At 31.3% G+C, this 21,777-nt stretch overlaps 1 protein-coding gene across 3 annotated transcripts in view; it reads left to right on the top strand.

Annotated features, from left to right (window-relative positions):
* Nucleotides 1-21,777, top strand: part of LOC134725072 (histone deacetylase 6-like) — an 80,781-nt gene that overhangs the window by 33,021 nt on the left and 25,983 nt on the right. For all 3 annotated transcript variants that reach the window (XM_063588604.1, XM_063588596.1, XM_063588587.1), the window contains 13 exons: nucleotides 133-294; nucleotides 1,016-1,066; nucleotides 3,960-4,047; nucleotides 4,565-4,605; nucleotides 5,278-5,374; nucleotides 6,264-6,335; nucleotides 7,526-7,551; nucleotides 9,288-9,392; nucleotides 9,790-9,858; nucleotides 12,874-13,000; nucleotides 14,806-14,871; nucleotides 19,571-19,630; nucleotides 20,254-20,343. In XM_063588604.1, the coding sequence (XP_063444674.1) occupies nucleotides 133-294; nucleotides 1,016-1,066; nucleotides 3,960-4,047; nucleotides 4,565-4,605; nucleotides 5,278-5,374; nucleotides 6,264-6,335; nucleotides 7,526-7,551; nucleotides 9,288-9,392; nucleotides 9,790-9,858; nucleotides 12,874-13,000; nucleotides 14,806-14,871; nucleotides 19,571-19,630; nucleotides 20,254-20,343 (1,054 nt within the window). The remainder of the gene's footprint in view (nucleotides 1-132; nucleotides 295-1,015; nucleotides 1,067-3,959; nucleotides 4,048-4,564; nucleotides 4,606-5,277; nucleotides 5,375-6,263; nucleotides 6,336-7,525; nucleotides 7,552-9,287; nucleotides 9,393-9,789; nucleotides 9,859-12,873; nucleotides 13,001-14,805; nucleotides 14,872-19,570; nucleotides 19,631-20,253; nucleotides 20,344-21,777) is intronic.

Raw genomic sequence — 21,777 nt, 5'->3', positions numbered from 1 at the left:
AACTTCTTTTGTGAGTGAATTCCACATAAGTCACACTAGTTGACAGACCTTGGGCTCTTATTGTATTGTATAGATATAAATACATATATAAAAAAGATACTATATTTAGAATTTTTGTATTTTCTTTTTTAGATCAGATGTCAAATTTGATAAAGAAGAAAATGATTCAAAGATGTTTCCACTAACATACACATACGAAAAAGAAGTCCAAGAAGTTTATCTTTTACAGAAAAAGTTTGACCCCATCATAGATCAACTTATTGCAGAGACAGCGTTAATGAGACCTCCTTACAAGTGAATATTTATGTGACAACAAAGACATGTTTGCTCATTTTAGTTTAAGAATATTGATTGATTGTTGGTTGCGTAACGACCAGTGACAAATATTTCATGCATGTTTAGGACAATAGTTTAAGAATAAGGTGCCATCAAATGGCCTGAACCTATAGTGTTTTTTTGTCATTTCGTCTTTGGATCGAGATTTGCCTCATTGGCAATCTTATAACATCTTCTTATTTTTATATACACAGCATTGTTTTGACTTCTATAAGACTTAATTTAACATGCTTTTTGAATAGAACAGAGAAGATTCCAGATCAAACTACACATAGGCAAATCTATGAAGAATGCATTTAAAGAGCAATTATATATTGTCATTAATTTAGGACCAAACAAGGGTGGGGTGTTATGATTGCCAATTAGACAACTCTTCACAAGAGACCAAAGGACACAGAAATTGACAACTATAGGTCTTCATATGGCCATCATTTATTAGATAGTCCCATTCTGCATAGTGATCTATAAAAGACCCTGTCATGACTTATGTAAAACAATTCAAATAAGAAAACTAACAGCCTAATTAATGTACAAAAAAAAAGAGCAAAACTAAATATATAACAAAGCAACCACTGAATTGCAGGCTCCTGACATGTTTGTTTTCTATTGGCACTAAGAATAGTATTATTTGTGTATTGCATTATTTGATTAATTAAATCTCTCTTGTTTATTATAACAGGACTTGTATAGTATATGATGATGATATGCGGGCACACAAGGCTGATTCTAGGTAAACTATGATTAGATATTCTTTCATAAAAAAAAACATTACTCGCCTGTGTTAATTACTTGTCAGACAGCAGATATTGGCCTATTTACCTGAGAAATAAAGTAGCTTAAGATATCAATGGGTCTTTTAAAAGTTGTTTCTTATATTTAACTGGTTTGCATATGAGAGAAACTTAAAGTTACTTAACACTGCTGCTAACAGTTTAACGTGACGGTACCCAAATTGCACCTATTTTGACAGTTTTTTCACCTACGTTTTTTTATGATCAAGAAAAAAATGTCTGTACTGTGTTTATTTTGTAGCCCTATCCTTCTTTATTGTATCGGTACACCAATTTGATTTTAAATCCATATTGAGTCATAAAAAATGGGTTTGAATCAACCTCCAAACTATCCATGATTCTGTAATGAGGAGTACCCAAATTGCATCCATGCTTAAATTCACATAGTCAAAAGTCTTAAAACCGAGCTTTTGTCTAATTTCTTCAAATATTTTGAACAACTGGATATTAGTCCATGCTTACTCTTCATATTTTACGAAATGGATATTTATAATATATTGTATTTGCTAATTTTAAAAAGATGACGTTTTGATGACGTCGCATGGTGACGTTTTCGTACATTTTGCTTTTTCAGTAAACACTTCATCTGTAGATCAATACTGTGAACGTTTTGTGTATATCTAAATATGTTTACCTATGTTGAAAGACGTGCATAGTATCAAATCATAAAAATATAAACTGTTTAGTTTCTAGGAAATCTTGTAAGATTTCCGTTGCTTTTTTTTCTAAATAGGTGCAATTTGGGTACTCGATGCAATTTGGGTACCCTTACGTTACACTACATTGATTCACTGTCATTTAATTGTATACATATAAGTGTACAAAAAAATGTCAGTTAACATTAAGTATATGAAAAAGTTTTTTGTAACCAATGTTTTTCATGAGAGATATATTTTCATGACTTTGGCACATAAAAGCACAATGCAAGATAAATGGCTGTAAATATGTCAGCCCAACATAAATAGTTGTGGAAATGTCAAACCCATGATAAATAGCTGTGAATATGTTTAAACCTAATATAAAGAGTTGCGGAAATGGCAAACTAATAAAAATAGCTGTGAATATGTCAAACCCAACATAAATAGTTGTGAATATGTCAAACCTAATATAAATAGTTGTGAATATGTCAACCCAACATAAATAGTTGTGAATATGTCAAACCCAACACAAAGAGTTGTGAATATGTCAAACCCAACATAAATAGTTCTGAAAATATCAAACCCAACATAAATAGTTGTGAATATGTCAAACCCAACATAAATAGTTCTGAAAATATCAAACCCAACATAAATAGTTGTGAATATGTCGAACCAAACATAAATAGTTCTGAATATGTCAAACCTAATATAAATAGATCTGAAAATGTCAAACCAAACAATAAATAGTTCTGAATATGTCAAACCCAACACAAAGAGTTGTGAATATGTCAAACCCAACATAAATAGTTCTGAAAATGTCAAACCCAACATAAATAGTTGTGAATATGTCAAACCCAACATAAATAGTTCTGAAAATGTCAAACCCAACATAAATAGTTGTGAATATGTCGAACCAACCATAAATAATTCTGAATATGTCAAACCTAATATAAATAGATCTGAAAATGTCAAACCCAACAATAAATAGTTCTGAATATGTCAAACCCAACACAAAGAGTTGTGAATATGTCAAACCCAACATAAATAGTTCTGAAAATTTCAAACCCAACATAAATAGTTGTGAGTATGTCAAACCCAACATAAATAGTTCTGAATATGTCAAACCCTTTATAAATAGCTGTGAATATGTCAAACCCAACTTAAATAGTTGTGAATATGTCAAACCTAATATAAATAGTTGTGAATATGTCGAACCAAACATAAATAGTTGTGAATATGTCGAACCAAACATAAATATTTGTGAAAATGTTGAAGCTTGGATCTTCTCTACTTGTAGATATATCTGCTAAACAAGTTGTTGATCACAAAAACAAATCACAGCAAATCAACAAAATAACTTGTTGTTTAAGTAGTAAATATATATGCTATTAACCTTGAGGAAGCTTGACAAAAATATACACAATTGCACATATTCTGTCTTCTCTGTTTTCTGATTTATTTAGTAAAAAAAGACATATACTTTTGAAAAGCATTTTTATGCCCCATTTTTGGTGATATGATCTTTCTAATTTAAATGCACAATTAGAGATTTTATCCCATTTTCATGGTCCACTGAACATAGAAAATGATAGTGTGGATGGGGCATCATTGTACTTGGGACACATTCTTGTTATAATTATTGCAATACTAAATAATTTACATTGTATTACTAACTATGTCTACTGATGTTCCATACTTCAAAAGGTGCACTGACTCTGTGAGTAAATGGAACACATACGCAGAGGCGGATTGAGGAGGGGGGAAAAATTGGTTGCTTATATAGGGAATCACTGAAGCGTGACTGAAGTGGGCCCCCTCTTAGGTCAGTCAGTGGGCCCCCACTTATGAAAATTCCTGGATCCGCCACTGATACCAATATACTAATTACTGTCAGTTAAAAGTACCAATATATTAATAAGGGTCTGAATGGAGTTTACAGAAAAGAGAATAAAGAGCTGTATTAACATCATTTAGGTATTGAAATAGAAATCAGTTGATAAAGTTTAAGTTGTTTGGCTTTAGCTTAGATTAAAAATAACAGCTTGAGCTATCTAGGTTTCAACCTCTACAAATATATAAAAAATAATGAGAAAAAAAAATAATTAATCATTCACACAAAATTTGTGAACCCATGTATGATTTGGTCCCTAAAAGATAATTGAAACTTAAAGATTATTTTTGTTATGTTTTACAGAGGCCATCCTGAAGATCCAGACAGAATCACTAGAATATTTGATAAACATGTAGAATTGGGTCTTTTGGAGAGGTGTCTTAGAGTACAAGTAGGTATATATTCTGTGAAACAGATTTTCCTTTAATTCTATTTTTTGATAATGGAGTTACTAAATGTATCCTTGATAGAGTTATTATTAGTAATAATGTAAGGCATTTTCTTGCTGTTATGCAAAAGATGAACATGGTGACTTAAGCCTAGAGTAGGGCTAAGAAACTTTAGGAGTTAGGAAGATGGGAACCAGGAGATTTCAAGAAGAAAATTAAGAAACTAAATTGAAGTAAGGTTGATTTATGTAGGTTAAATTTGAGGAAAGAGACTGCAAAGGAGAATTGAAGTTTGAATTTTATCATTCCATATTGTCCATCTGTCTCATACATGTATCTCATTTCCTTAACTTTGACAATAGTACTACTTTTCTTTACTCTTATACAACCAATACTTAATAAAACTAACTTGTCACTATTTATGAGTAAGGAAGCTTTGGTAAGTTTTGCTTATGTAATGATTTAAACAATTGTAGTGTACCAAAAACTGTATTGTTAATGGTCTCTTTTTTTTTTCAGTCACGGCATGCCACGGAATCAGAACTACAGCTCATACATAGGTAAATTAAAATGAATTCAAGTAAATGTTGAAAAAAAACCCCAAAAAAACAGTATCTAAAAGGAAAAAAAATCCTATGAAAAAACTTGTGTAGAAATCAAGCACTTTTAAAAGTATGTTCATGGTGAACTGCTTTCTAGACAAAAGATGTAAAAGGTTACAGTATAGGTCACTGTATGGCCTTTAACATGAGCAAAAACCATACAGTGTAGTTTATATAATTCCCAGTCAATACACATTTATATAATTCCCAGTCAATACACATTTATATAATATTCCCAGTCAATACACATTTATATAATTCCCAGTCAATACACATTTATATAATTCCCAGTCAATACACATTTATATAATTCACAGTCAATGAACATGAGACGAACAATAGTCCTTCAGGGTATTCACACAGTTTTGTGTGAATCTATAGATTGTCCTTTGTCTGATGACATCATTTGTTGTGACTGAGACATACGTATACATTTGTGGAAATAAAAGAAAAAACCTTTTATAAAATTATAATACCTTTAAGAAATAATAAAAAAATAGAGGATATGCGGTATCTATCCATGACACAAAATCAGCACATGCACAACAAAAATACACAAAAAAGCAAAGGAACAGATTCTTTGCCTATAGTTACTATTACATATTATTTTTATTTTTAAATATTTTGTAGTTCAAAATATGTAGAAGAAATGAAAGAATTAGCAGAGAAGACTGTATTTGATTTGAGAAAATTAGCATGGAACTATAATTCTATTTACCTGTGTCAAGTAGGTAATTGTTTCCAAATTGAAAACTAAATGAGAAGTTCATTTTCTGGTGTTCATTTTTATATTATTTTCATCTTCAAAACTATTTTTAACTATAGTTAACTTTAACATCTGCTTAAAAAGTTATTGATTGTACAATAACTTAGGTTTTAAATCAGGTGCATGAAGTTGACCTTTGGCTGTTTTAAGCTCCTTTTTATGACCCATTTATTATGCCCAATTTATTGGCATTTTGTTTTCTGATTTGTGCGTTGTACCGTCTGTCCGTCTGTTCCCTTGTTTGTTTCTTTGTCCGTCCATTTATCCGTCCGTTCGTCCATCCGTCTGTCCCTCTTCAGGTTAAAGTTTTTGGTTCGAGGTAGTTTTTGATGAAGTTGAAGTCCAATCAACTTGAAACTTAGTAAACATGTTCCCTATGATATGGTCTTTCCAATTTTAATGGCAAATTAGAGATTTTACCCCATTTTCACGGTCCACTGAACATAGAAAATGGTAGTGCGGATGGGGCATCCATGTACTTGGGACACATTCTTGTTTTAATATAATTCAAGTTAATCTTTGCATCTTTCAATTGTCAAACTTTTGGCTAAGAGCACTCTTAAAATTGGGTTTGAGTAGACTCATTATGAAATTCAACAAAGAAACAAAATAATTTGAACATCATATTCTACCAAAAATTTGCAATACACTCTTTTTCTATAAATTTTAAATTCCATGCAAGATCCTTTATTCATGTATTTACTTATAGGATGACCTTGTCCTGCTGCTAGACATGCTTCTTCTTAAGATTCCAATTTACAAATTGTATAAGGGTCTTTATAAAATTGTTAAAAAATACTGTTGTATGACTAACTATAAGACTAATAATTGCTGTTCATGTCTGTTTTAGGAAACATATAATTGTGCCTTGTTAGCTACAGGAAGTTTATTGAATGTCGTACATACAGTATTGACAGGACAGGTAAGTACTTGGGATAATTTGTCATTCCAAAATCTAATGCATTTTGGGTAATATTTACAAAAGCATACACCAAAACATTTTGATTGTCTTACAACATCCCAAACATTTGAAATTAAAAAAATGTATGTCATTGTTTTCATTTGGAGTAGAAACAATGAAAATACCCAGGATCCTTTAGATTATAAAACGGCTGAAGGTTGATTCTCCTTTTGTAGAAAGCAGTTCCAAATCAAAAAAGGATAAAAAATTGCCGATTTTCATTGAATTGTATTTTGTTTTAAATTTATCAACATCCATTTATATCATGAATTAAGTTGTACCAAGAAAAAAAAACCCACCGTATCCAAGGGAAATTTTACATGTACTTCACAGAATATTTTTTTCAGTATGTATCATTGAAAGTAAATTAACAGCATAAAACAGTTTTTGCAAGTTTTCCTCTTTCAAGGTATTTTAAATTTGATCAATTATCATGTACATACTTAATTACACACAAAAAAGAATGAAACTACTAAATTCAATATAAAACATGCTTTATAATGTTATCCAATGGTGATAATAAGTATGTATGATTGTCCTTCAATGAAGCACCTGCTAAAAAAAAAAAAAGTGATTTGTTTTTTCAAACTAAACTGCTGAAACTTGAATGAAAAATAGATGATTTCATGGATAAAATGTTAAATGCCATTTATACAAATGTAAAAGTATTATTAATGCTATCTTCCAAAAACCGTAACAAACCATCTGATAAGATGTAAGGATCAGCATCCATCGAAAAATTCTTTTTGATATCGTAAGGGCAATGTATAAATGAATGGAGAAACTTGAAAGTGAATTGCAAAATTTTACTTATTCTTATTTTTTTCGTTTACTGTTCTGGAATTTTGAATAATATGATATAATAAAATTGAGTTCAAGTTATATAATGACAGTTCTCACTTTTGCCATTCTCTAGTTATGAGCCCTGATTAATTGGATCATGGTATTTCATGTAACCTCCATGAGACTGATCTCATCCTTTTCAAATTTTAGTATGTAGTTTCTCAGAAGCATTAAAAATGGTTTTGTTGATTTTCATGTTTAACTTTAAGGAGTACAGAGCCTTGATTTCTTAACCAGTAATACTAATTAATGTGTGCATGTTTCAATATGAAGTTTGATAACACAGTTAATTTGCATATGAATTTCAGGCTTCAAGTGGAGTAGCAGTTGTAAGGTAAGTTAAACAAATTAAGACTCATTAGAGTTTAGTATCAATTGTTTCAAATGATTAAAGCTTCATTTATCCGGAATATGAAAGATTCTTACCGCTAACAGTTAAATCTTTTTGTTTCACTTTTGACATTTTATTGTTTTAAAGTAATGAATATGCTTTTTGTTTCATTTTTGACATTTTATTGTTTTTAAGTAATGAATATGCTTTTGTTTCATTTTTGACTTTTTATTGTTTTTAGATATCTATAAAATTTTATTATGATTGCAATGTGAAAGATAACATATCTTTTGTTTAAGAACTTATTTATTGCATTGTATCTCATTTTGCTGTTTCATAAACACCAAAAAGTATGAAGTACTTCATGTTACATTTGTTAGGGAAGTAACCATTATTATTAATAAATTGAATAAAATGCACACACATTATTTTTAGATCAAGTGATTCATGAACATTTAAAAAAATAATTTGTGCCGTGAATAAGAATTAATATTTGTGGTGTGATGTACATGTAACAGGTTTATTAGTGATTAACCTTTTTGTTGCCATGACCTTCATCAATGATATAACACCTAATATTTAACCTTGAAATCTGTCACAACAAAAACAGAAAAAAATTGCATTATGTATTATATTGAATATTATTGTTTTATATCTCTACCAGCCATAGGTCTAGAAGATATTGTAGTGGTTTCCAACTAATGTTTTATGTTAAAATTTTCAATTTTAGAGGCCCCTCATGGGGGGGTCCTAGTAATCACATAATCACCATTTTTTTGCCAATATAATCACATAATCATTAAATATTTGCTTATCTTAAGTAATCAAATAATCATAAACTAAAAATACAGTCCTAGGTAATCAAATAATCATGAAATATTTGGCTTAATAATCTAATAATCATTAAAAAAACGGCCAAGTAATCACATAATCAAAAACCCCATGAGGGCCCTCATTTTATGGAAAAAATATATGAAATGCAAATGACTTTTTTTTATTTTCAATAAATGCAGAAAAGTTTTCACTGAAGTGAATTGAAATTCTACTTCCCTCTTATGTAGTATTTTGTATCAAATAAATGCAGAATTTTGCCTTAGTTACACCAAAATGAGATAATATTTTGTATTTTCACTAGGAGGAATCCAATCTATTGAAGATGCTTTTTTCAGACACATGCTAATACATGATACAAACAATAAGACTTATTCATAAGAGAGCAAATGAAATAGGGTTAAATATCATGTGTGTCAATTTTAAGTTTTTTCATGACTGTGTATTTCTACATACTATATGATGTTTCCTTAGTAACATTTTTTACTGTTAAATCAGAAATTATTGAGATTTTTCAAGAATGGACCAAAATGCGAGTTTTATTATTGTGATTTGTAAAAAAGTGCTTACAGGTGTATTATAGTAATCAGAATGCAAGTTCTTATCATTACAATACTCACCCATTTGCATTATTAGTTTTAATAAAAACCTCACAATACTTTCTGAATTTACAGTATTCATTTTACTGGAGATATGTTGTAAAGTTTATAGATGATTCTGATTTTTTTTGCATTTACATGTTCAATTAAAGTACATATGCTTAAATGACTGTAATACTCTTGATAGGTTTTATTACGCATTAATAAAATCTAATTTTGTAGACCTCCTGGGCATCATGTACAGATGCTTTAATGACTGTAATACTATTGATAGGTTTTATTATGCATTAATAAAATCTAATTTTGTAGACCTCCTGGGCACCATGCAGAATGTACAAAATGTATGGGCTTCTGTTTTTTTAATAATGTAGCAATCGCAGCAAAGTATGCACAGGAACAGTTTGGATTAAAAAGGTTAGATTTTTGTTTCTGTAATTTGTAGTCCTGATTTATCCATTTATTCTGATATCAAGGTATAAAAAGCTTACAACATACATGTATATTGGAACTGATCACTGTAGTGGAAACTTGATTAGGAACTAATGTTGAACTTGCTAGGTGTTGAAATCAATACTGCACAGGTTCAAAAGCTTAATTCAGGTGAATTACTGTAGATTTATCCAAGTTTAGTTCATATGGCTCTCATTCGGGATATGAAATTCCTGTAAAACTCAAACAGAAAAATTGTTTAATTTTTGGCAAAAACATAGATAGAATTTATGTTCAGTTTTAGTTCATCTTGAAAGGAATTTATAAATTATTGTGATCGGAGTTGATATGACTACAATTCTTTTTTTGTTTTGTTTCACAGAATATTGATTTTAGATTGGGATGTTCACCATGGAAATGGAACACAGCACCAATTTTATAATGATAACAGGTAATAATTTTTCTCATTCCTATTTTGTAGTGGTGCAATAATGCATTCATCTTGTCTGGTCCGAGACCACAATTGTCGTCCCTTGATTTTCGATGTCCACAAATATAGTCCCTTGACAGTGGGTTACTTGCCAATTTTTTTTATACCCCTTCCAAATTTATTTCCCCATGTTTAATGCCTCAAATTGCAAGTAGGGGGATGAAATTAAACTGTAAAAAAATTTGGGTCCCGAGTTTTAAAGGAAAGTAGTGATTTGGTCCAGCTGAAAAAGGTTAAAAATTAGCACTTGGGAATTAAGCTGTCAAAAGATTTCAAGACACCCTAAACATAAAACTGTCCATATTTTGAGTTAGAGCCGATGAAGTTTTCAATAATTTTAATATAATTTGTCCCAAAGTAGTACAACATACTGTTAAAGTTTCATTGAGAAATCACAGGTGGGATTTTTTAAATTTTCATTTATGTTGTAAAAGAAATGCACTACAAAATGATTGTTGTCTTGGACCGTCTGTCAAATCCTCCCACAGATTATTTTAGTCCCACACTTTCCTCAGTTTTATTGTTTATTGATATTTTGAATTTCAAGGTTGAAATGAATTAACTTTATTTTTATGGTGGCAGTACATTGACCTATAGTCAGTGGCGTAGCCAGGGTTGGAATGATGTGAACATTTTTTCGGGACCTTTTTATGCAGATTTTTTTATTTATTTAAGCACATGTACTCCCTCAGAATCCGACACTAGTTAGATTTTTGTTTAAATTCAAATTACACACAAATTCATATATTGATATTTTCAACAGACTTTTATTGTTTCCTCGAAACTACCAACATTCAATTCAAAAATATTTGATGTAAAAGTTTCCCACCCAATCTTATTTTTTACATATCAAAAACCGCCTCCATTACAGCGGCACTTCTGTATAATTGGGGAACTTCGGAATATAGGAACTGAAGTGACTCTCCTTTCAACTTATAGTTTGGGTTTTTGATTTTTTGATTATTTAGCTAAAAGTGTTGCAGGAGACATAAAAATACCACACGTCTGATCGTCCGGTCTTGTTAGCACTCTCACGTGTACAGTTCTTGCCAGATTAAGTGAAACTTATATCATCAGCAATGTCTTTGATACTTTCGAAAATAAGTTGTAATCAAATATTTTTAACCATTTATAACCTTTTGAAATATCAATTGTAATGGAAATCCCTTTTCATTTACTGTAAAGCTTTGATTTCTCTTAAGATATTGAAAATAAAAAATAAAAAAGTGTTTTTTTAGTTATTCCTTTGTTCCTTACCCTTTGATAGATAAAATATTACATGTAAAGTGCATGGTGGGGGAACATTGGAACTTAATTTGTTCTTTAATGAAAATAAAATTAGTATTTGGACCTAAAGATAGAAACGGGAATTCATTAGACAAGGAATTATCACGATCTATTACAAATTGATTTTTTTTTCACGTCGTTTACCATGTCACAAGAAATGATATCAGGTTATGGAGTTTTAGTTGTTAGTTGCTATAGTCAGATGAGAAGCTATCACTCCACTAGGTTCAACTTCAGATGAAACACTTCCACGGGTCTGCGTATCATCATCCTTTCCACTTGCCTTAGCCGATGACGTAGATTTATTTTTACGAACAAAAGTTATTGAAACACTATTATGCGAATGAACTATCTTGTTTACATAAACTAAATTATCATAAATGAAAGACCAGGCATACTGCTAGGAAAATGACTGGATATTATCCTCATATCCTCAGCCTTGTTACGTTTGGATACTTCCGAGTTGAATTTTTTTGGGCCAAAATGATGTGGATGCTTGAGCATCTGAGCATACATGCAAGCTACGCCACTGATAGTTTTAAACTTCTTTATCATTTGTCTCAATGGCAATCATACCACATCTTCTTATTTTTATGTATATATTTTCTTCATGTTACTACATTACAATTTAAGTAACACAAAATGGAATGTCTGAATATTTGTTTAGCAGCTTGATAGTGATGACTTGAAACATTTCAGGTCTTTTAATCGGTCAGACAACTAAAATTGCTGCCTTCCAATATTTTTTTGGATGTGAGGATATGGTACCTATAGCAACACCTGTAACTTCTCATTTAATTTAGATTTTTATAAAAAAAACGAAATCATTTTTGTTATATTTTTAAAATTTTACCACTTTATATAGTTATAACAGCAAACTATAAAACACATTGTTTATCCTATCAAATACTCTTGACAATTTATTGATTTTTTCACAATCTAATGCATATAATGGTATTCAACTCATAATATGTGTTTGATCAGAATATCCTTTAGGGTTACCCTTAACAAAGCAGGGACTTTATAAGGGACTGCTTTGTCTAAAGTACCTCTTATTATAATTGGTATTTTTTAACATCAAATTGGCATAAATGGTCAATGAGTCTAGCATTATGTGACTTAGACTCATAACAAACTTGTCATTTATTGCTAGTTTAGTACAGATATAATTTTTATTACTGGTCCAAGGACACAGTTATCGTCCTTTGGTTTTCGTTGTCTACAAATATAGTCCCTAGTGTAAACAGTGTATAACTTGCATGTTTTATTTGATACACTTTCCCAAGTTATTTCTTGATATTAAATGCATGAAATATTAAGTAGGGGGATGTAATTACATGTTTAAAAAATTTGGGTGCTGAATTTTTATGTTAAGTAGTGATTTGGTCCAAATCCAAAAGGTCAAATTTTATCACGTCTGAAGCTGTCAAACTGAATTTTACACCCCCTTAACACAGAATTCTCAATATTTTGAGTTAGAGCTGGTAGAAGTTTCTATAATTTTGATATTATTTGTCTCTCTGGTAGTACACTACACTGTAAAAATCTTTTTGAGAAAGAGCAGGTGCAATTTTTTTAATTTGAATTTATTGTCTTAAAGAAATGCACTACGAAATAACTGTGTTCTCGGGCCTATACTGATGATGTAAAGAAAATGACTTTTTATTTTACAAATACTTCTATTTCTAGTGTTCTGTTAATAAATCTCCATCGATATGATTATGGTAGTTTCTACCCATCATCAGACGATGGTTCAGAAGAGAAAGTAGGAGAGGGAGACGGAGAAGGATACAATGTTAACATTGCTTGGAATCATGTAAACTTATATTATACAATTTTATATAAAAATCCCCAAATCACTCACATGTCATTACATGATGATATTCTTGAATCATTTCTTAATATGGTAAAGAAATAACAAGATTTGGTTTGATTCCCAATAAGACAACTTTCCACTGGAGACCAAATCAAGAAGAAATTAGTAAATATAAGTCACCATACTGCTTTCAACAATGAGCAAACATTTTTTTACCAAATACAAAAGTACAATGACTGATTGTAAAATTTCAGTCACATTTTTCTCAGGACCATAGAATCAGACCAACCTGAAACTGGGTATAAACATTTGTGTTTTATTGTCAATAAGAATCATTTTAAAAGTTGTATGAATGAAACGTTCATCTAGTGTTGGAAAATTGTTTAATAAATGCCAAAAGATAGAGAAAAGGGAATAAACCATTTATTCACACCAAAAGATGCTAAGTACTAAAATATTTGTCAAAACAAATTTTCATTTGATGGTGTCATAAATCTCATACATTATATGAGTGAAATGTGTTAAATGTTTATTACACCGGATACTAAGTCCAACTTGGCTAGAAATATTCCACTGATGGATAAACGTGATTTAGTTGAGGTCAAAATTTTGGAAACATAATTCACGTGTTAACAACGCGTCACCTGTCAACAAAAGTTTGTGAGGTTGTTGTTTATTAACAATATATGGCTGTATAATTAACTCGTTGAACTCGTTCAAAAGTATGTGAGGTTGTTGTTTAGTAACAATATTAATATAGGGTGGTAATTTATGGCTGTATGATTAACTCATTGAACTGGATGAACTATTTAAGCCTGCATTTATACTAGATATTTAAATCTTAAAAAGATTTCTTTGCCAAAAAACCCAACCCAAATAATTTATTACATTTGTATATAATTTTGTTTCCATAATGTTAAAACATTATATGTCAAGAGAGAACTAACTATACTGGTAAAATTTTTAAAGTAACTTTTATTTCTGTTTAAAAAATAACCCCACTTAAATGAAAGTGTGAGTGGTTAAAAATGCACTTGTTGAGAGAATGCTTGCCAATAAATACTAAAAACTAAAGAATAAACAACACGAACACCACCAAAAAACTAGGGGTGATCTCAGGTGCTCCAGAAGGATAAGCAGATCCTGCTCCACATGTGGCACCCGTCGTGTTGCTTATGTGATAACAAATCTGGAATTTCATTTTTTTACATAAATAAGACCGTTAGTTTTCTCGTTTGAATTGTTTTACACTTTCTTATCGGGTACTTTTATAGCTGACTATGCGGTATGGGCTTTGCTCATTGTTAAAGGCCTTACCGTGACCTATAGTTGTTAATGTTTGTGTCATTTTGGTCTTTTGTGGATAGTTGTATCATTGGCAATCATACCACATCTTCTTTTCTATATATAAAAAGCTATAAATAGTTACTAAGAAAAATGCAATGGATATATATGTTGTTCTTTCATTGAAGGTAACTGACTAAGACTTAGATAATGCTACAAATCATAAAACAATCATATTGTAGTCGTTTGATAGGAATTTTGGTTCATTAAGTAATATGGATTTATACACCGGACAATGTTGGAATAATAGTCTCCAATAAAATTGGAATAGTATCAACCTGATGCAACCAAAATTGGAGATATAATTTTTTTTTTCTGTAATTGTATATATTTGTTTCTCTGTAATACTAATACTATTTGCATATTAGATTCTTATAATCAAATGTCTATCTACTATCAGAGGATATGTTATTCTGTAATACTAATATTATTTGTATTGTAAAAAAATTGTCTACTTTTAGGGATACATGGGTGATGCTGAGTATATAGCTGCTTTCCATCAGATTGTTATGCCTATTGCATCCCAGGTTAGTAAGTGTATATTTCTCAAGCCTGTGACATGTATATCATGAAAGCAAGACATAGTGATCCTCCATTCCATTGATCTCATAATCAGTACATGTTATTAGGCTTATTCTATGAATAAAGTTGTAAAAGACATGATAAGTTTATTATTTACACTGTCACACCTTCATGGAATTTTATGAAATTGAAGATTTAAGTTTAATTATGATCAATTTACAGTCTCTGGGACTAAATTATGAAAAAGCTAATTTTCCTATTTTTATATTTTGTTTTTTTACTGATAAAAGGACTAGTTTTTTTCTAGTCTTTTTTGTTTCAACAATTTTAAATGTATTATGAAACTTGGACAGAAGCTAATCTTCAATATTAAGAAACAGCATCTGAAGAAAAAAAGTAAATTTAAAAAAAAATCTGTATTGTACTTATAAATGGACTTATAATTTACTTTCAACCTCACACTTTACACTTGGACAATCCTTAACAAATCTTAATATGTTTCTATCAGTTTGTTCATGTTGTGTTTAATTTGATTGCAATTCTATTTTGGAAATGCCATTTTCTATCTGTAAAAATCAGTTTTTTTTGTTTTCAATAACATTTAAAGATTTTTATTTATAGATTTGTTCCATTTAACTGATATCTACAGGAAACCAAATGTTTCCTTATTTATTACTTAATTAGTGTGCATAAACCCTGTAAAAATAAAAAGAAAAAAAACCCCAAATAATTTATCTTTTGTGTGTTCACTCACAGTTCTAGTTCTTATTACTTTTGAAAAAGAGTTTCCAAAGATAAGTAAATAGTTCTGCTAAAGGAGGGTATCCAACACTCTGACTAAAATAGAAATTTGACTAAAAAAGGGACGAAAGATACCAAAGGGACAGTCAAACTCATAAATCTAAAACAAACTGACAACATCATGGCTAAAAATGAAAGAAACAAACAGACAAACAATGGTACACATGACACAACATAGATAACTAAAGAATAAACAACACGAACACCACCAAAAAACTAGGGGTGATCTCAGGTGCTCCAGAAGGGTAAGCAGATCCTGCTCCACATGTGGCTGTTGCTTATGTGATAACAAATCCGGTAAATAGTCTAATTCGGTAGGTCACATTCATGAAAGGGAAGAAGATCGTAGTTACGACGTAAGGAACATATCGGATATCATTTGTGAAACGGTTATTCCATAACGGTCAACCAACTAGTGATGGTGTCCGTAAAATTTATAAAGGGATGATTTAAACTTCACCATTTAGAACTCTTGGTTTAATAGCTTCCTTGTGAGCAGCAACCCTCTATCAAGAAAATCATGATAGGAAATGTTAAATTGACCTGTTTATGAAAATAGTTATTTCAAGAAATTTGTGAAAGACACAATATACAGGAATAATTTCATTTGATATCCAGCAGTTTGACCCACACTTATTGTGATCATGGATATCTTCCTTCCTCTTTACCAAAAGTATGTAATTTAAACGATCAGCTGATTTTTAAAGAAATAACTCCCATAGATGTTCTGTACAACCCTTAAAGTCTAAACTGGTTCACCATTCCATCTAAATTCTCATCACAGATGGAATGGGTTGGAGCAATTGTCATATTAGTATAAATTGTCAAGTCGTAAAAAGTTAAAGATTCACTATGCAAAATTTTGACCAATTATTTTGACTAGAACTTGACCTCAAATGTGATAAGCTGATGCCTCAAAATAAATAATTATGATCTGTTAATCAATACCATGGTGGCAGTGCAGGTAAATGCCCCACAAGCATGTTATCATAAATCTTGACAAACTGAGCCTGTATCTTTCATTTCTTTAAGAACTCAGAAGGGATATTAATAGGCTTATTTCTTGTTTGATTTCCTATCAATACATAATAAATAAACATATCCCATGATGCACTAGTCTGGGTTTTAATATTTAGAAATAACATAGATTGAAAGCTGACCCTTGGATTTAGGCTGTATGTATGTTGTTAGTGTGGCAATTAGTGAACACAAAAGAGCTCCAGTTATTTTAAAGTCATTACATATAAACCATGTTTTTGATGATTACAATTGAAAACAATTGAGTGTAAGCATGCATATTTACTTAATTAAGTTATCTGTTCATGTCATTTTATGCCCCATTATGTGTTCTGGTCTTTGTGTCCATTTGTTTGTTCGTTTGTCTGTCCCGCTTCAGGTTAATGTTTTTGTTCAAGGTCGTTTTTGATGTAGTTGAAGTCCTATCAATTTGAAACTGAGTACATATGTTCCCTATGATATGATCTTTTTAGTTTTAATGCTAAATTAGAGCTTTAACCAAAATTTTATGATCCACTGAACATAGAAAATGATAGTGCGATTAGGGCATTCCTATACTATGGACACATTTTTGTTTCATTTATTTTAAACCCATTACGTAAATTCAAATATTTTATTATGTGATTGAAAATCGAAAAAATTTAGCTGCTAATTTACTTTTGGTATTCAATGATTACAACCTGGATAAACAATTAACACAGCATCATTAATGTTCAGGTGAGCAGGTGTGTGTAAGAAGTGATTTAAAAAAAATAAATCTTTCACATTTGCTAATTAAACTTTTCATAGCAGATGTTTTATAAAATGATTTGGTGTATTAAATGTTTTCTCTGAGAATCAATTTACACTTTCATTCTTTCACATTTGTTTACTTTTCAAGGTTTTCTGTATGCACTTTACAAAATAATAACAAGATATGACATTTTAAGGTCACTGCTTATGGGAAAAAAATATTGGCAAATTAAAGTATAAGGTACCAGTAATCCAATAGTATTACTGTAGAGGTCTGGATTTTTTGGGTCAGTCAGCCCATGATGTTTCTTAAGTGGGCCTCCTGTGAAGGAAGTAAACATAGAAATAAGTTTGGTCTTTTTTAAATTGTATTATATTCTGCTTCTGTAATATGCAATGCAACAAATACTGTGTTTCCTTAGATTTATGATGTTAAATGAAATACATTGATATAGAATCATATTCAAAACAGTGTGGTCCTGGCCATTGATTGACGACCTAAATTATCCCATTGACTGGGACAGATTAGGTGAACGTTTGTCTGTAACGACCATTGTTCACTTCTTACTTATTATAGAATTTAAACTGTGGGGTCACCAAAGGTTCTTAAAACATCTTTAATAATAAAATAATTCGAAATTTTATTCAGGAATAACCTTTATGTTTTGATTTATATTATTGATATAAATCAACATATCGTGTTATTCCAGATTCCTTTTTCGAATTGCTTAATTTAGGTGTTGAGAACCTTTGGTGACCCCACAGATTCAGTGTCTTTAACAAGTACATAGTGTGCAGTGATTGTTACCGACAAACGTTCACCTAATCTGTCCCAGTCAATGGGATACTTTAGGTCGTCAATCAATTGCCAGGACCACACTGTTTTGAATATGATTCTATAACAAGTAATACAGCAAAGTGCATTACTTGCAACAAGTTTAATGAAACCGTTCTGTTATTGCTTTGTGCAAGATAATCTACTTAGGACACAACATTCTTTTACTCTGCATACTTGGTGCATGAAAACCTGCTTAGTGCACTCCATTCAAATACTGAGCATGGTTAGCAATTTACCCAAGCAAACAGTACATCACCATTTTGAAATGAAGACTTGGATAATTATCAGGCACGGATCAAGAGGGGGGGGGGGGGGGGTTCCGGGGGTTGGAACCCCCCTTTTTGGATGATCAATGCATTTGAATGGGGACATGTGATTAGAACCCCCCTTTGTCCTGGGTTAGGACCACCCCCCCCTCCCCCCACACACCTTTCTAAAATGGCTTGATCCACCCCTGACTTTAAAGTCTATTAAATATTATCATTTTAAAAGTAAGCACTTTTACTTGGTGCATTAAGTTATAGTTTTAGATATACTGGTACCCCATGGAGGTTCTTGGAGAGAAGCTCCCAGTAGGAACATGCTTTCAAAACTTTATACAAAATTGTCGATCACTTGTGACAGTATATAGAGAATAATACATGGCAAAATCCGTATCATATGTCGTATCATCCCGAGACATCAATATCAGCCCGAGGGCCCTTAGGCCCGAGGGATGATATTGGTCGAGGGTGATACGGCATGTGATACGGATTTTGCCATGTATTATACGCTTTATCATATATTTCAACAGAACTGTTTTCTGATCCATAGCACTGAGTTACCTTCAATTCTGCTTTTGTCTTGTTTCAAAGCCTTAAAATAACTGCTCAATTATTTATACGAAGCACCTGGGTTACCTTACAATCTGTTGTTTTGAAAATATTATGTTTATTATTGTATTTATTTGAGTGTTTTGTATTTTTTATAGTTGCATTTAGTGTGCCAAAAAATATGTTGTAAAAACTTGATGTTCGTGACGTCATATACAATATGAAAACTTGACGTCCGTGACGTTACATACCAAACAATGACGTCATTCAAAAAATTTACATTTTTTTTGGAAATTTTTTCTTAAGCAAAAAAAACCAAAAAAGGTATGCGATACGGGTTTTACCATGCGATACGGGTATGTGATACGGGTTTAGCTATGCGATACAGGGTAGGTGATACTGACTGGAAAAACGAACCATTATTAGATATACAAAATAGCTGTATTTTGTAGTAAATATATGATAAACTCAAGTTATTCATAAAGAGATGTTGTTTCTTTTCAGTTTTCTCCAGAGTTGGTTTTGGTATCAGCTGGGTTTGATTCAGCAATAGGTGATCCCTTGGTAAGTAAACAATCTAAAACCTTCATAGATTGGATAAGTTTGGAATTTGGTTAACAGATGAATGGTTTCTTGATGTATTGTAGTGTATTTTCAAATATATTGTATCCAAATGACATAAACCGTAGATCTACAACAAATTTAAACCAAAAAAAAAACATTATACAGAAGATGCCAAGGCTGTCAGAAGTTGTGTTTTTCATCAATGATTTATAGTTATCTAAGCTCTAAGGATGTTGTTGTGGGCACAAAATGTGTCTTGAAATTTCACTCTGTTTATAGGCACTGTGACCTTTATCTCGACCTTCTGACCCAATGATTGATGAAGGTCTGGACGAAGTTTACAGTATTTAGAATAATGGATAAAACAAAAATGTATAGAACAGAGCAAAATGGTCAAATAATTAAGAATAGAAAATGAGTGAATGTAAAAGTAAAAAGAATAAAAAATGAAAATTTGCTGAAATATTAAGAAAAGAATATATAGATTAATATTGTTAAATCAAAGAAAACAGAAAGTGGGACCATGCTCTCAATCTTTCAATATACAAAACATAATTTGATAGAAAAAACAAGAACTGAGGTGTTCATATTATATTCTAATAATATGTTATTATATTTTTCAGGGTGGTTATATGATATCTCCATCAGGATATGCCCACATGACACATATGTTGTCCAGCCTAGCCAATGGTAGAGTTATTCTATCTCTTGAGGTAAGAATTAGTATTTATTACAGTTCTCAGGGTGGTTACATGATATCTCCATCAGGATATGCCCACATGACACATATGTTGTCCAGCCTAGCCAATGGTAGAGTTATTCTATCTCTTGAGGTAAGAATTAGTATTTATTACAGTTCTCAGGGTGGTTACAGAATATCTTCATTAGGATATGCCCACATGACACATATGTTGTCCAGCCTAGCCAATGGTAGAGTTATTCTATCTCTTGAGGTAAGAATTAGTATTTATTACAGTTCTCAGGGTGGTTACATAATATCTTCATTAGGATATGCCCACATGACACATATGTTGTCCAGCCTAGCCAATGGTAGAGTTATTCTATCTCTTGAGGTATGAATTAGTATTTATTACAGTTCTCAGGGAGGTTACATAATATCTTCATTATGATATGCCCACATGACACATATGTTGTCCAGCCTAGCCAATGGTAGAGTTATTCTATCTCTTGAGGTAAGAATTAGTATTTATTACAGTTCTCAGGGTGGTTACATAATATCTTCATTAGGATATGCCCACATGACACATATGTTGTCCAGCCTGGCGAATGGTAGAGTTATTCTATCTCTTGAGGTAAGAATTAGTATTTATTACAGTTCTCAGGGTGGTTACATAATATCTTCATTAGGATATGCCCACATGACACATATATTGTCCAGCCTGGCGAATGGTAGAGTTATTCTATCTCTTGAGGTAAGAATTAGTATTTATTACAGTTCTCAGGTAGGTTACATAATATCTTCATTAGGATATGCCCACATGACACATATGTTGTCCAGCCTAGCCAATGGTAGAGTTATTCTATCTCTTGAGGTATGAATTAGTATTTATTACAGTTCTCAGGGAGGTTACATAATATCTTCATTATGATATGCCCACATGACACATATGTTGTCCAGCCTAGCCAATGGTAGAGTTATTCTATCTCTTGAGGTAAGAATTAGTATTTATTACAGTTCTCAGGGTGGTTACATAATATCTTCATTAGGATATGCCCACATGACACATATATTGTCCAGCCTGGCCAATGGTAGAGTTATTCTATCTCTTGAGGTAAGAATTAGTATTTATTACAGTTCTCAGGGTGGTTACATAATATCTTCATTAGGATATGCCCACATGACACATATATTGTCCAGCCTGGCGAATGGTAGAGTTATTCTATCTCTTGAGGTAAGAATTAGTATTTATTACAGTTCTCAGGGTGGTTACATAATATCTTCATTAGGATATGCCCACATGACACACATATTGTTCAGCCTGGCCAATGGTAGAGTTATTCTATCTCTTGAGGTAAGAATTAGTATTTATTACAGTTCTCAGGGAGGTTACATAATATCTTCATTAGGATATGCCCACATGACACATATGTTGTCCAGCCTGGCGAATGGTAGAGTTATTCTATCT

The sequence above is a fragment of the Mytilus trossulus genome, chromosome 1 (assembly GCF_036588685.1).
Source record: "Mytilus trossulus isolate FHL-02 chromosome 1, PNRI_Mtr1.1.1.hap1, whole genome shotgun sequence".
NCBI classification, from domain to species: Eukaryota; Metazoa; Mollusca; class Bivalvia; order Mytilida; family Mytilidae; genus Mytilus; species Mytilus trossulus.
The sequence above is the reverse complement of the archived record's forward strand: the minus strand, read 5'-3'. Positions and strand labels throughout refer to the sequence as shown.